General features: G+C 49.1%; 1 protein-coding gene across 1 annotated transcript in view; it reads right to left on the reverse strand.

Moving 5' to 3' along the window:
• Positions 1 to 1,360: 1,360 nt before the first annotated feature.
• Positions 1,361 to 16,525, reverse strand: part of PHLPP1 (PH domain and leucine rich repeat protein phosphatase 1) — a 209,011-nt gene continuing 193,846 nt past the window's right edge. The window contains exons 14-17 of the mRNA XM_080821150.1: positions 13,592 to 13,696; positions 6,094 to 6,288; positions 3,692 to 3,920; positions 1,361 to 2,759 (exon numbers count right to left, since the gene is read on the reverse strand). Coding sequence (XP_080677276.1) covers positions 1,623 to 2,759; positions 3,692 to 3,920; positions 6,094 to 6,288; positions 13,592 to 13,696 — 1,666 coding nt within the window. The 3' untranslated portion in view covers positions 1,361 to 1,622. The remainder of the gene's footprint in view (positions 2,760 to 3,691; positions 3,921 to 6,093; positions 6,289 to 13,591; positions 13,697 to 16,525) is intronic.

The raw sequence follows: 16,525 nt of genomic DNA on the forward strand, positions 1-16,525 counted from the left end.
CCGCTGCTCTGGCCCCCAGCGGAAGAACAGACAGCCCGTCACTGAGTCTATAGTTGAGGAATACTATTTGCCTGTCCTGGCACTGAGCTAGCTAGGGACCCCTGCAGGGCCGGCCTGAAAAGGAAGACAGGTCTGCCTGGGAAGCTGGTCCATGTGAGCTAGAGAGGTCTGACAGCATCTAGAACATGCGGTTCATGAGGTACAAGGTTGGGGGGAAGGGGGTTGGTAGTGTCTGTAAACGAAGCCAGTAAGTCGGCTGGCAATACTGGATTTCCCGGTGGAGGAAATCTAGTGCTAGTGGTGGAGACGGGGGCAGCCAGTTCCTGACTTTCACTCTTCACATAAAGGTCTAGTAACCTGTTCCTGTGGATCGAGGGATCCCTGAGAGAACTGGAAAGAACTTGGCTTTGTGGGAGGAGTTTCCCAGGGATCGCCTCTATATAACTTCTATCTGTCCCTGGGTGATCCTAAGAAGAACCAGAAAGGCTGGAAGACCAGCCCTGCATGTTGTGAACCATAGGGTCCATTTCACTAACTCATTCAAGTCAGTTAACTTGTTGGGTGTTTTCCCTTCAAAAAAAAAATCAGGCAGAAATATCTGGTAGCCCCAAAGTTACATCCATTCATTCCAAACCCAAGCTGGGTGTGATCTTGTAGACACACCTGGCTCCTGGGACAAAAGCAGATGGGTCTAATACTTGTAAATTTTATATTTATTATAACAAAAATTATGACATGTTCATTTGTGCATTCTGCTTTAATATAACTCAGTATGTCAATGATCTAATTGAATGCTATACAATCATGCTGATTGTGACAGCAGTAAGGAACACGAAAAGTGTCTGCAAAAGTCAAGAGGCTGGGTGGGGGCAGGAGAGGAAGAAAACAGGGTCAGAGGCCCCTTGGGTGCAGGCTGGTTTCTAGCGGCCTAAGATCCACCTTATTTGGACAGATGTGCTCTCTCCCGGGTCAGCCGCGCACTGAGTGAGCTCCGGGGGGGTTGGGGGGGAGGAACTTGGGTTGTGTAGGCTGTGTCCTTATGCCAAAACTACAAAACATCTGAAGCGTCACTATACAACACTGAGCTATTTACAATAGAAATTTCTCAATCAACTGTTCTCTCAGAGAAAATTAGTGAATCCCAGTGACTTAAGTCACCTGACAGAGTAAAGCAACTCCTAGGAGTTAGTCTCCATATTCTACAAATGTCTGTCATTTTCAAGACAAAAAAAAAAAAAAGGCCTTTTCCCCCCAAAGAAATACAGAATTACAATATTATTAAAGTCATTTAGCACTGGCAACCGGCCCTGCCTTCCGAACAAAACAACAAAAAGCCGTTTTAAAAAATATTACATTATCATTAACCGTTTCTCTGTAATATATTAAACCTTTTGTTCTTTGTCTTTACACGTCTGAGATGTTAGGGGAGGAGGTTAACAAATTTAAATCCTAGGGGTAGAGCATCACCGGAAGAAGAGTGGTAATTGTGAAAAAAATGGCCAACAGGAGGAGACCGTATGGGCGCGGGCGTGGAGTGAACCCCTGGTTTAACGTGAGCCTGCGAGACTCGTGCAACTCAGTCTTTCTCGGTTAGTTTATTTGTGAACCAGCGCTCGGGTGGGTCATAGCGGCGTGTCACAGTAGTCCGGCTGCGGGTCCCCGGGGCACGGCCGCGGCGGCGGCTGCAGGGGCGGTGGCGGCTGCTGCTGCTTCATCATCTCCTTGACCTCCTCCTCCAGCTCCGGGGGGATGATGAACTGGTCCTCGGGGTCCGGCTGCGCCGGCGCCGCGAAGTAGCCCCCGGGCTTGCGGAGGGGCGCGTCCGCGGCCACCTCGATCACGTTGTGGCTCCGCTCCTGGGGCGCCACGGAGCCATTGGCCCGGCGCCGCCCGATGGTCCCCGCGGCCACGCCGTCCGGCCTCCGGGGCGGCCCCGGCTCGTCCTCGTTGGCGCTGATGACGATGCCCTCGTCGCTGGCCTCGGCCGGCGGGGGCGGCAGCCGCCGCTTCTCCTTCTCCCGGGCCCGGCCGCAGTGGATGTCCACCTCCACCTCCACGCGGCTGCCGTTGCTGAAGACGCCCTCGATGGGCTCCTCGTCGTCGCTGTCCAGGCCGTTGTCGGAGAAGGCGCTGGAGAAGGTGGCGCTGGACAGCTGCCGCTGGAAGCAGTGCGCCAGGCCGCCGGGGTGCAGCAGGCAGCGCGGCTCGCCGGCGCACGCGGGGCTGCTGTCGGGCGGCGCGCCGGGCGGGGGCTCGTCGGACGCGGTGGAGCCCACCTCGCTGCTCATCTCGGACGCCGACAGCTCGCTGCTCATCTCGGACGCCAGCCCGCTGCTGGACGACGGCACGCCCGGCGCGTCGGCCGGCCGCTCCCTGCCCGCCATGCCCGCGGGCGGCGGGAAGAGGCCGGGGCTGGGCGGCGGGCCGGCGCCCCCCGCGCCCAGCTCGCAGCAGCAGAAGCTGTCCTCGGGGACGCTGAGCTGCACCACCACGGCGCTCAGGCTGTCGTGGCAGCCGTAGCTCTGCGCCAGCGTGCACAGCTTCTTGGCGGCGGCCAGCGCGTCGGGCACGTGGCGCACGGCCGCCACCGCCTCCTCGACCGACAGGCTGTCCCACAGGCCCTTGCTGCCCAGGATGAAGAACTCGTCCTGGGGCGTCAGGGGCACGGACTGCACGTGGGGGCGCGGCACGACGCTGGGGTGCAGGAAGGTGTAGCCCAGGATGCGCGTGGACTCCGTCACTCCGTTCACCTTGCCGTCCTGCGGGGGGAGGGACGACGGGGCCCAGGCGGAGGGTAAGGCAAGTGGGGCGCAGAGAACGCCCCCCCCCAGCCCCCTCCACCAGCCGGGCTGGCCGGGTCTCTCCCCGGAGCGGCGAGCTCCCGCCATGGGATACGGGGCTGCACGCGGTGCTGGGGGCGCTGGGGGCCGTGTCCGGGGGGATCACTGGCCTCCAGCCCCGCACCATCTCCCGCGCACACAGGGCAGGCTCAGCACCTTGTGGGGAGCTCCCCGAGGGCCCGGAGTTGAAGGGACGCTGTAAACCCCGGACTGAGGCTCCGTCCTGGCAGGTTTCTCAACAGAACCACTGTGAGTAGCTGCGGCCAAGCCACCCTTTGCTGTGGAGCGTGGGCTGTGTGGAGCAGCTCCCCTGGCTCCCCCTGCCACCCGCCCAGAGCGCTCTCCACCCAGCCGTGAAAACCCGGTGTCCCCACGGGGTTTGGGGCTTCGAAGAACCAGGGTGAAACCATGCTCCCTCACTTAGGCAACAGGAACTATGCACCAGAAATCACAACTGGCCACTAATGCACCGATCCGCGGGTCTCAGAAGACAGGACGGATCCGCTGTGTTGGGGAAAGGAGGCTCAAAGGCTTCCAAGGCCCAGCCTGCAAGAGGCAGAGTCAGGGTGCCCGACCCCGCAGTGGATCTTGGGGCGCCCCCTCAAGTCCCGAACCGGAGCCTTCTGAGAGGGGCTGGTGAGCCTCAGCTGAGCTAAGGCCAGGAGGCACTGGGCAGAGCCTCGGACCCAGGGAAGCCACGGAGAAGTAGTTCATGATCCCATCTGTGATGTCTTGACCTCTCATTCAGAGCCTCTGCTTTGTGACCCTGCAGACTTGGGATGTTGCCGGTTTCTGCCGTGACCCTGGCCCCATCCTCCCTGCCACCCCGAGGAAAACCGTGCTCTCCTCACCTCCGTGATAATGGCCTTGTGCTGCTTAATTCTCTTCCGTTCTTCCTCACAGCTCATGACGTACGATCGGGACAGAGGCAACGGCTTCCCGTTCCGACAGAGAACCGTTTGGCACTTGCCCACATTCGCAGAGGTCAAGGTGAAGGATCCTCCTGGGTCCATGGGATCATGCTTGATATGACAGAGGACAGCCGCGCCTCCAAGTTTCTGCCCGGCGGTTCCAAGTTTCCTGGAATCCAGAGAACACAGGTAAAAACCCAGATACAACCTGTCAGGGTCAGTTTTGCTAACGCAGCAGGAGGCCTAGGAGGAGAAACACAGCCCGGGTTCCACTCGGCCTCTCTCACCAAAGCAAGAGCTTCTCGGCTTCTCCAAGGGAAAGGGCCTGTGTGTGGAGTCTGCCCCCGCCCCCAGCCCTCTTGTCTGCTCACAGCTCAGGGAGGGTCACCTCACCACTGAAGGAGCCCCTGTCCTGCTGCATCCGGCCTCCTGCTCCCTCATCATGACACTGCAGGGACGGCAGGGAAAGGGCTAGTTCTCTCCCCGTCCACCTCTTTACATCCCCTCCGCCCCCAGCGAGGGACCGAGGGAGCCCTTCAACAGGCGTCACTACTCCACACACAGACCCACGCACCTCAGCGTGACCTGGACGCCCACCCTCTTGTCCTTTGTAAGGACACTGGCTGGTATGAATGAGCCTTTAATTTCTGGACCATTCATGTTCTTGCCTTGCCTTTCTCTACCAGTGTTACTTATTCCAGAATATTCACAGGAAGGACTGTCTAGTGACCGAGCTCCAAAGTGCTGGAGACCCACCCCCTTTATCCGTGACCCTCCTCTCTGCACGGAGTACACGCAGCACCCGCCAGGTCTGACGGAAGGAGCCAAGAACTCCCGTCCCAAGCCTCCCAGGGCCCGGCCGATCCCGAGTGGTACCGAAGCAAGAAGGCGAGGACAGGCTCCTCCTTTCTGGGCAGACCTGCGGGTCCTGTCAGCTCCTATGGACCGTCAATGTTAGGCGGCAGCGGCACCAGCCATGGAAACCAGCGCTGCCCGCTCGACTCCGTCAGGATGTCAGCCACAAGAAGACACACGGTGCCTCGGGGGCTGAGAGAGATCACTCCGGACCCCATGTCCTCTCACCAGGGAAAAGAGGGGCCTACACACGGCGCTGGAGACGGGTCGACAATCCGGGTCTGTGAGCTCGGACCTGTGGCCTTCCCTGACCAGACGGGGCCGGAGGCCTGACCAGGGGGGCACCGCCTGCCCCCTTTCAAGGCACAATGGCTCCTCTGAGCAAAGCCAGCAACTGGTCGGTACGTGGGGACCGGCACAGCTGGGGGATCAGAGTTTGAGGTTCTTAATTCTTGTTCAGTGCTCGAGTGTCGATAGAAAGTGGACCCCTTTGGAGTGCGGGTGTGAAGGGGGTGCGTGCACACGTTTGTGCATATGAGGATTTGTGTTTGCTTTTTTCCCCAGGACACAATGGTGATAAAAACAGAAAAGCAGATCGATGGGGCTGGTTGTTGGGACGTTCTCTGCAGTCTTACTACCTGCACCAGGTCAAACTCTGGCGGTGTCGTCTACTAAAGAGAAACTTGTTTCCTTCTCTGTACCTCAGCTTCTCATCGGTAAGGTAAGTACATTCTACCCAGTGAGACAGTCAGTGTTACTGTACGGTGTGTGGGGTATTTAAAACAATGACTGGTACATGTTAAGGGATCACTAAATATTATCTGTTATCAGTAGTTAATTGCTAGTGGTACGTGCCCACCGGAATCTGAAGGACAGAAGTGAGGCCAGAAGCAGAGCGCTTCACCGGAGCGCGGCGCCTCACCGGAGCGCTCTCGACCGGGCTCTTCAGGCCTCGGGGTCACTTTAAAGGCTGCTCCCAACCAGCACTCTGAGCAGATACTTTTTCTACCCCTGTTGCAAAGCTACTTCCTCTGGCCGATGACCATGGGAGAGAGGAAGGAGCGCTCGGCATTGTTCTCATGACCTTTAGCACACTCCCCGTTTCCTGGGCCCATGGCAGTGTTTGCAGTACGGGACAAACAGCCAATTCCTTTACAACCTACAAAGCCACTGAAGTGACTTAAGAAGGAGCAGTTCTTCAAAGGAGGGAATGCTTGTGGCATTCAACCCTGAGCATTACAAACACAGTTTCACGGTTTCTACAGTGACCGAAAGCTCTACACTAAATTCCTGTCACTGACTCAGCCTCCTACAAGGTCGTCTGAGCACCAGTATGTCTCGAGGGGACAAGGCCCAGCCCTGATCCTTATGCAAAACCAGATCACCTGAATGCCTCCTGCATGCCCACGGGCGACAAACGGTGCTTTGGGACCACTGGCCACTCCAGGAAGAGGGAGAAAACCCAGCAGGGACGGGAAGGTTCTTACCTTTGCATGACAATGAACGTATTCACCATGTACTCCTCCTCGTTTTTTGTCTTCTGCAGCTCCTCGGCCAGAATGTCACTCATGGTGCACTGGAGAAGGTAGGGCACCTCGACGTTCCGGTCTCCGTCAAACACCCCGTACAGGGCCTCCCGGTTGTCACAGAAGTTGTTCACTGACAGTGCCGCAACACACAACCTGCGGGGCGAGAGTGATGGGTGCTGAGTCTGCCCTCCTCCCTTCCCCAGCCCAGCACTGTGGCCAGTCTCGTCTCTTCCTTCCTGACCTCAGATGGGGGAAGAGTTAGGCAAACCCACCCCCGCTAATTGATTCTAACTCATTTCCCTAAAGCGAAGAAGAATGACGAACACTGACACCTCACATATGCCGCCCTGCCCCCAGTCTTCTGACTTTCTGAATGGCAGAGAAAGAAAAAGAAGAGGAGGTATGGGAAACAAAACAAGACGCATGGACATATGAATCCGTACGTCCACATGCGTTCGTAAAACGTTGATTAAGGGAACTTCCACACTGGGCAAAGCTGGAGTACCGACCAGAACACTGGGCCCTTTTGTTAACGTCTTTTTGTTTTTTTCTCAAACAACTTAAAAAGGGCAGAACAAAAACAAAAGCAACACGCCAAACCAATGGAACAATGGTATTCAGACACTGACTGATAAGAGGCTCGGGTCACAGAGCCAGCATGAAGCCGACCCCCCTTATGGCCTGGAGGAAGTTTCTGGGCTTCAGCAGGGGAAAGAGCCAAGGGAGAAGGCGGCCGCGGGCGCTGCAGGCAGAGCAAGGGAGGTGGGCGTGCGCTCTGGAGGCCGGCAGAGCCTCGGCACCCGGAGCCTCTCCACAAGCACGTGGTGTCCAAGTAACTTCACTGCGGCCCACAGACCTCCCGAGTGAAACCCCGCGGGCCAAGCAGACCGGCAGACCCACGAGGCCGGGGCACCCGTGAGCGCCGGGCATCCTCAGGCAGACACGCCGGGAACTGGAGTCTTCAAGAGAGAAGAGAGAACAGGAAGAGCCTTTGAAGAATTTACTGGTCGAGGGGCGCCTGGGTGGCTCAGTGGGTTAAAGCCTCTGCCTTCGGCTCAGGTCATGATCCAGGGTCCTGGGATCGAGCCCCATATCAGGCTCTCTCTGCTCAGCAGGGAGCCTGCTTCCTCCTCTCTCTCTCTGCCTACTTGTGATCTCTGTCTGTCAAATAAATAAATAAAAAGAATTTACTGGTTGAAGAGATTTCAAATCTGATGAAAACTATAAACCTACAGATACAAGCAGCTCGACAGATAGTAAGCAAAGAAAAGGGAAAAACCACCACCACGGCTGATCATCGGACTAAGGGCGGGGGAGCAGGGAGAGGAACACAGACGAGGACAGGAAACAAGCAGAAGACGGCACAGCAGCGTCTTCAAAGGAGACACTAAGAAACGGTCACCCTGCATTTCTAAATCAGTGAGAATTGCTTTCATCTCTGCCTACTTGCTCTCTCGCTCTCTGTCAAATAAGTAAAATCTTTTTAAAAAATTGCTTTCAAGAGTTAAGGTGCAATAAAGACATTTTCAGATGCACAAAACCTGCCCACCAAGACCGGCGGTGTAAGAAACACGAAAGGAGTACCTGAAGCAGAAGAACATACCAGATGGAAATGACAAGAAATGACAAAGAGATGAGTAAATATAAAACTCATTCGAAAAATCATTTTCAAGCAGTGATTCCCAATGGGGGCAATTTTACCCGCGGGACACATTTCTGATTGTCACAGTTGGCAGGGACAGTGCGGCTGACGCGTGGCGGGCAGAGGCCAAGGGGGGCTGTTTGGCCTCCTACAAAGCACAGGACAGTCCCTCCCTCCCTTCCTGCCTCTGGCTCAAAATGTCAATAGCACGGACGCTGAGAAACACTGCTTTAGAAAATGACTACTAAAGCAAAAATCATAACCATGTATTTTGGGGTTTTTAACATAAGTAAAACACGACAACGGCACAAAGACCAGGAGACGGGAAATGGAGATACACACTGTAAGGTTCTTAGATGTAAAGTGATAGATTAACTTATTATTTGAAGGTAAACTATAATTAAAGATAGACTACAAATACTGAACAAAAGGCGTAACTAATAATGAATAAAGGAGATAAAATGGAATCATAAATCCAGAAGAACGAAGAAAAAGAGAAAAGGAATAAAGAACAATGAGACAAATAAAAAAGAGTTGGCAGATTTAAACCTAACCAGATCATTTCATTAAATCTACAAGTGGTCTAAATACTGCCCCAGAAGACAAAGAATAAACAAAAAATCAACCCCCCCCACCCCAAGATCTAATTATATGCTGCCTATAATAAACCTACTTTATATATAAAAAGATTAAAAGTAAAAGGATAAAAGATATACTAAACCAATCCAAAGAAAGCTGGAAAAGATACATTAAGATTAAAGTATATTACAGAACAAAGAATATTACAGATATAGTCATTTGATAATGAAAAGGATCAGTTCATTCATCATAAAGCTATATCTTAAATGTTTATGCACTTAAGACAACTTTGAAATACATGAAGCAAAACTGATAAAACTAGGAGAAACAAACCCATAATTAGTCTCTCAGCCAATGACAGAACAAGTAGATAATCAGTAAGATACTCAAGACTTCAACATCATCAAACAACTTGATCTAATTGACATCCTACCCCAACAACAACAGAATACTCATTTTTTCCAAATGCAGAGAATATTTACCCAGACCATATTCTAGGTCATAAAAAGTCTCAATAAATTTAAAGGATTCAAGTAGTCATTCAAAGTACATTCTCCATATTGGAGAAATTGCTTAGAAGGAAATTCATAGCTCTAAATGCTTATATCAGAATATTAATGTTCTAAGCTCAAATCAATGACCTAAACTTACGCTTAAGAAATTAGAAAAGAGCAAAACAAACTGAAAGCAAGCAGAAAGGAAATAATAAAAATAAGCAGAAATCAATAAACTAGATAGCAGAAATAGGGGAAAATCAACAAGACCAAAAGCTGGTTCTTTGAGAATATCAATAAAATTAATTAACCTCAAACCAAACTGATCACTATAAAAAGACAAATTACCAGTCTCAGGAAGGAGAGCACAGATCCTACAGATTTTAAAAGATAATACTACGAACAAGTCTGTCAAACTTGAAAACTAGATGAGTGGGATAAATTCCTTAAAAGACCTAAATTACCAACGTTCATTCTAGAAGAGATAGATAATCCCACAGCAAAGAAACAGAATGTATAGTTAGACACCAAAGAAAATTCCAGATGGCTTTTATTGGTAAATTCCACCAAACCTTTAAGAAAGAAAGATCAATTCTGTACAAACTTTTCAAGAAAACTAAAGAGGAGGAAACACTCTTCAACCATGAGTCCAGCATTACCCTGATACCAAAGCCAAAGACATCACAAGACAACTACAGGCTAATGTCCATCATGAACACAGACGTGAGCACCAAATTATCAGCAAACGGAATCCAGCAGCAAGTGAAAAGAATAATACATCATGCATGACCAGGCAGAATTCATCCTGGGCATGCAAAGCTGATTCAACATTCAAAAATCCATGTAATTTACCATCATCAACAGACTACGGAAGCCAACATATGGTCATCTCAACTGAACGCAGAAAAAGCCTATGACAAAAACATTTAGCAAAGCATGATTAGAAGCCAATTTTTTTAAAAAGATTTTATTTATTTATTTGACAGAGATCACAAGTAGGCAGAGAGGCAGGCAGAGAGAGGAAGGGAAGCAGGCTCCCCGCTGAGCAAAGGGCCTGATGCGGGGCTCGATCCCAGGACCCTGGGATCATGACCTGAGCCGAAGGCAGAGGCTTTAACCCACTGAGCCACCCAGGCACCCCTAGGAGCCAATTTTCTTAACCTGATAAAGGGCGTCTACAAAAATACCTTCAGTAATCATATTTGATATGGAAGAATCTGTTCTCACCAAAGGTATGTGGATGGATGATGAGAAGCAAAATTAAACCACACTGAGCTATGACTCTTAGAATGGCCAAAACTGCCACCGCCACCTTACCACAGGAAGCACCGCTACGGATGTGCGGCCGGAAGTCTCACACGTTATGGCTGGGAATGCAACACTGGAAAGGAATCTGGCAGTCCTAAGGAACTAAATATATATAATCCTACTCCTAAGTATTTACCCAAGAGAAAACTCATTCCCACAAAAACCTGTACATGACTCTTTATGGGATTTACAGCTGTATTTGCTAGGAACCCGAGACTCGACATCGATTTCAAATGGTGACCGGATGAATGACGATATATTCATGCAAGGGAGGAGTACTCAGTGGTAAAAAGGAACTAACATGTGACATCACAGGTGAATGTAAAATGCATTATGCTAAGTGAAACAAGGTAGACTGAGGCGGCGTCCTCTCTATTATTCCATCTATGTGACATTCAACAAAAACAGGTCAAGAGCTGCCAAGGTCTGGGGTCAGGAGGAGAACTGACAACACGGCCATGGGAGAATTCTGGGGGGTGCCGGAACTGCTCTAGAACTTGACTGTGGTGGTGGTTACACAATCACATCCTTTCATCAAAACCTGCAGGGCTGTGCTCTTAAAAGGATGAATTTTATTGAGTGACTTCTTATTCTGTATAGATTAATAAGAACAATAAAGCCCCTGATCTACATCATGGCTAGACGGAGATAGGACCCTGAAAAAGTAACCGTAGCTCTCCTGAAGTTAGGAGATAAATAGTCCTAAGAACCATTACCCTTAACAACAGCTCACACTCGCACCGCGTTTACTACACAGCCCGTGTTGTTCTAAGTACTTTGCATATGTGTGACTTGAGATCCTTACAACAACCCTGTGACATGGACAGGCACTAGTTTTAGGGCCATTCTACAGCTGAGGAACTTTAGCCAAAGAGAGGTTGAGTAACTGCCCAAGGTCACAGAGCAAAGAAGTAGGAAGCTCAGATTCAAAGCGGGGCAGCCTGGCTCTTACGTCAGTACTCTGAAGTTCCTGCCTCCATTCATTAAGGAAAATAAGTCCTCCTAAATTACATGGCTATTTGTAGCAAAGTAAAATTTAATAATCCCAATTCTATCTTCCTTCTGTAAGCTCCCCTTGCTAGTCAGAATGAGGCAATGCATTAAAAAAAAAAAATCTTTAAAAAATACAGTAGTGATTCTTTTCTACTAAAGCTTCTTGTTTTTCAGTCTGAGAAAGAATCTAAATTATTCAGTTGTAGCTCCCTGCCTCGGTTTCCCCAAAGGATCTGAAATGATCGGCTACGGAGGCAATTCCACAAGCCCTGGGGAGGGAGAGAACAGAGATGTGGGATCGGGAGGCAGCACAACCCCTCTCCTTCCTTCAAGATGGCAAGCCTCAAGCTTCTTGTCTACGTGACCGCTTTATCGACAGTTCAAAACAGAACAAAAAACCAAACAACACTTGAGAGACTTCTGGGAAAACCAAAGGGCAAAAAAGTTAAGGGGAAGTGAAGTGAGGACCTGGGTACTGTGGATGCTGAGCGGCCGGTAACCTTCTCTTCTTTAGTGCAGACGGTGGTCTGCAGTGCGCTCGCTGCGGGACCGTTCGCTGAGCTGTGTGCTTATTGGTGTACTTTTGCTCACTTATGTTATACTTCAGTGTAGCTTTTTTTTTTTTTTTAAAGTAGGGGCATCTGGGTGACTCATTCAATTAAGCACGTGACTCTTGATTTCAGCTCAGGTCATGATGTCATGATCTCAGGGTCATGAGATCAAGCCCCCGGCTCAGTCTCCCCGTTGGGGTTGGGCGCGGCCCCTGCTTAAGATCTTTGCTCCTTCTGCCCCTCCCTTCGCCCTGCTCCGGCACATAGTGTCACTCAGAACAAATAATGGTGGAGGGGGAATTATTCAGAGAAAACAGGTTTAATTGGTCTCTTGCTTCATTAATATAGAGGAGTAGATAATACATTTTAGTATCCAGAGATGTTTAAGAGCCAATCTTGGGTTTTGCATCAGTGTTCTGGAATTCGAAAGCAGTTTCACGTGCTGGTGGTTATAAGCTAGACCTAGGTCTTTTAAAAAGATCTCCAGAAAGGAACTCTGAGTGCTCCAAAGAATGTACTAATTTCTCCCCGAAGGACAGTGCTAACACAAGGCAAAGTACACAGAACTAATACAACGACCGGAGCCCGCGCACAGCTGGTTATCCTGCCTTTACGGGGCAAATGGAGCAGAGGTGCTGAGGTGGTGCTGCCTTTTCTCTAGACAGCACAACGCCACGGCCCACCCTTAGGGAAAGAAGGATCAGCGTGTCAGGTCCAGAACTGGATTCTGATTTCTGCTCAAAGGAAAAACACCATGGCAACTGCAAGTCCATTTTTATTTTCCACGAAAGAGACTCAGCTGGTCAGTGGTTCCCGTTCCTGGATGCACACTAGAGTCACCTGGGGGAGATCTTAAAACACTCTGAAATGCTGGGCGTAGGTTAAAGATTTAAGTTCCTCACCCGACCGATTCTAATGTGCACCCAGAGAAGAATGTTCGGTATTACTGAGTCGTCCTCCACTTTTCGTTCTTTCCCTATTCTCCGTATTTCATGTTGTGATACCTTAGCTCATGATGGCTATTCTAATTTATGGGAGGCTTTCCTTGTCTGGTATCTTCTGGTACTACTTATTAGCTCCTCTCCATAAAAAGCAAGCCTGAAGAGCTTGATTCCGTTCCCAGGAAAATCAGTATTTGCACCTGAGACAAGGAAGAGAAACTGACATTGAGATGGACAGGTCCTGGCAGCTAGACAAGCAGCTGACGTCACAGGGAATGAACCGGAAACTCCTGCCAACCGAATTCATTCTTTTTTAAAGACTTCTTCATTCATTTTAGAGCGTGTGCACGAAAGCCAGTGTGTGAACTGGGGGGGGGGGGGGAGGTGCAGAGGGAGAAAAATCCTTAAGCAGAACCCCCTCGAGCGCAGAGCCCCCCCCGTGGGGCTCCGTCCCAGGACTGGGAGATCACGACCTGAGCTGAAATCAAGAGCGGCTGCTTTCCCCGCGGAGCCGCCCCGGCGCCCCGGCCCTGCCAGCACAGGCTCTAAGACGCTGCTCCACGGGGCCACTCGTCATAACAATCACGGCCACTGCTCCTCGAATGCCATCCCCTGTTTTGCTTGGTAAAGAGGCTTCAGACAAAGACAGACTTTCCCGAAGGGCAGGGATGCCTTTCAAACCGGAGGCTTTCCGCAAACCCGGGCGCCTCCTGTAGACGCAGCGTGTCCGGCTCCCTGTCTCCTGGCAACATCTCACAAAGACGAGAGCGTGTGACGCGGCGCACGGCTTAGCTCACTGTTCAGACGGAGGGCCTGAGGTGGCCTCCCTTTGGGGAATCCTGCTCAGACCGCTGTGACACGAGGCAAGCGTGGGCTGGCGCCGTGTGTCTCCCCCGCCACAGGAGGGGGGCGGCCTCGAGGTGCTTCTCGCGCCCAAGTTTCACCCACTTGTTTTTCACCCCCGAGGCTTCGGTGTAGCCATGGCTCCAGACAGCTGGGGCTCCAGATGCGTCTCCCGAGGAAGGCTGGTCAATCTTGAAGCAGCGGATGTTACTAACGAGAGGAAAGGAAGGGACGGAATCATTAAAATCAAATCCGTGTGGAATGCTACCTTTCTTTGAGAAACGAAAAACACCGGCTAAGTACCCTGTGCTCAGCATTTGTGTTTAATGCATCTAAAATACTTACAGCAAGAACGAGCTACTCAAAGTGAAAACAAAGGGGCGTGAAAATGAGTTTTTGTCAGCATCCTAGGGTGGTGATTTGAGACCTTTACCCATCACACTTGGATGGCTGCTGCCTCCTGGGAAAGGAAGAGGACCGCCCTCAACCTCAGTGTAGAAACCATGACACTGGGTGTATTCTTCAAGCGTGAACAGCCAGATGTGAAAAGTATGAAACCTGAGCCACAATAATACTGTATTTGAATGAGTTGAGAGAACGCCGCAACACTCATCCTCAAGTCCAATTTCTGCCCGCATCCCCCCTTCTGTTATTTCACAAATACTGAGGAGCTTCTGATTCTTTGCTCACTTGCAGGCGTTCGTGCTAAGACTCATATAAAATTATGAAACAAGGGGAACTTCAGTAAATCATACACTAACCGTGAATGTAAACTGGGAGACAAGTCATGTCACCTCGCAGTCAGAAGCTCTCGAATGGGGTTTATTAAAAACCACCCTACGAGGAGGTATTCTGTGCCCCCAAACAGGAAGTCCTACAGCCGTGAAACGGTTTTTTTTAAAGGCTGGCTACCACACGGTGAGATAAATCCTACTTACTTATAAATTGCCACTGGTTTTTCCCCTCTATTGCGTAAACAAGAGAAAAAGCTTACATATAATCTCTTAACACAAACACTTTTGTCATGACCCCAAGAATTTAACTCCAAAATACAACAAACACTGAATATCCTTCAACTCTAGCAAGTAAATCGATATCTAACTGCATTCACGCTGATTCTAGAAATAGCTGGTTGCAATTTTCTTTGAAATTTAAAAATATTTCGTGAAAGAAAAGTTTCTACTCTCAATTACCAGCAGACATTCATTCTTCCCTTTATCCTACACCGGAAAAGTGCCAACAGAAAATCCCGAAGTAAAACGAATACCTTATTTTATAGCAGAGCTATATATCCTCTTTTCAAAGTTTTCAATCCTAACAATAAAAGAGGGGCATTTAGAAAGATAGCCTGGCATGAGCTGCTGTTCCTATGGCCTGGCACCAGATTTCATCCATGTAGAATGCGAGATGCCGACCTAAGGTTCTCACGACATCTGCGCTACCTTTTGGAATTCCAGACAAAAATGGAGGGCTCATTTCTAAAGTTATTTATACTTTTTATAGAACACAGAACCGTCAAAGAAATAATTCCATTTCCTAGCCTGAAATTAAAGGAAAATAATCCTTAAACTCCCCCACCAGTCCCTTCTGGGGGAGGGGGTGTTTCGCCCTCTCTGCCGAGCTGAACACAGCGCGGCCGCGCACAGCGGTCTGACATGAGCTGAACGTTGACTCTTGCACGTCTTTAAGTCAGTCCAGGAGACCACGGACGCGGCAGCTCGGTCACACAGGAGAGCCACCATCTGCACGCGCCGTGGCTCGTGCCCAGCAACCAGGCCAAGCCTCCAGGAGCACAAGAAATACACTAGACATGGAAGGTCTCCCAGGTTAGGAGGAAGCGGCAGCCTTCTTGCTGTCAAACAGAAGGCAACGTGTTTCCATAAAAGTGTTACGATTTCATTGTTACCTTTTTAAAAATCTGAGAACCCATGTGTTTCTTTGTAGCATCTCAGGCCAGTCAGGCATCATGTTCACCACAGAGACTTTAACAAATAGATTTTTCTTACACATGTATAATACTGGGGTAATTCTAACCCTGTGGTTTTGCATCTTTTTTCTAATGAAGATTCTCACTCCTTCTGGCCCTCCCCCCGCCCTGCTCTTGGACATACTCTCACTCAGAGAAAGTAATGGTGGAGGGGATTATGCCGAAAACCAGGTGACATCACGAATATTTCCCCATGGCATTTTATGTTCATCCTAAAGATAATTAGATATAGTGTGATGACTACCTCTGCGCCTAAAATGAGCACATTTCTGGTTATTTTTTAGAAATAATAGAAACAGAAATAGGAAACCTTGGTCTAAGTATGTGAATATTTTTAAAAGCTTGATACACAGATTCAATAAATTTTAACAAAAGTTATGTCAATTTACAGTACTCCAGGGGTACCAATTTGAGGGAGGAAAATGTTATTTAAATATTTAATATTTCCTTGATATACTAAGGCTGAACATGTTTTCATGTACCTATCTGTACTTCTTTTGTGAAATGTTAATGGTCTTTGCTTGTGTGCTATTTTAGTACTTATAAGAACATTTTCTGTTGAGAACATTAATGCTTTTATTTTTCCTTTTTTTGGGCCAGTGTTTCTTCTTAGTTTGTCATTTGCCTTTTAGAGTTACCCTCGATTGCTTCTGGAAAGAAATTTCAAACTTTTCTGTATAAAACATATTTTTAAATATTTATAACATAAATATCAAACCGATCTTTATATATTGATTTCTCCTCTTGTGATCCCTGCCTCCCACCCATCCCCCAACCCCGCCCACATTTTCTGGCCTAAAAAGTCATATATTCATATGATTTCTTCTGACTTCTAGAAATTATTTCATTTTATAGAGTTAACTCTTTAATTTAGCTGGAATTTATTTGGGTGTGTAATACAAATTCAACTTTTTCCTCCAAATAGCTATTTCCATTTATTAACTAATTTTGATAGATGAAATTTTGTGTTAAAAATAATTATATTTGTAAAAATACTCCAAAGTTACCTGTATAAAGATGAAGTATATATTGATAATCCATGCACTCTAGTT

The sequence above is a fragment of the Martes martes genome (assembly GCF_963455335.1).
Source record: "Martes martes genome assembly, chromosome: 13".
NCBI lineage: Eukaryota > Metazoa > Chordata > Mammalia > Carnivora > Mustelidae > Martes > Martes martes.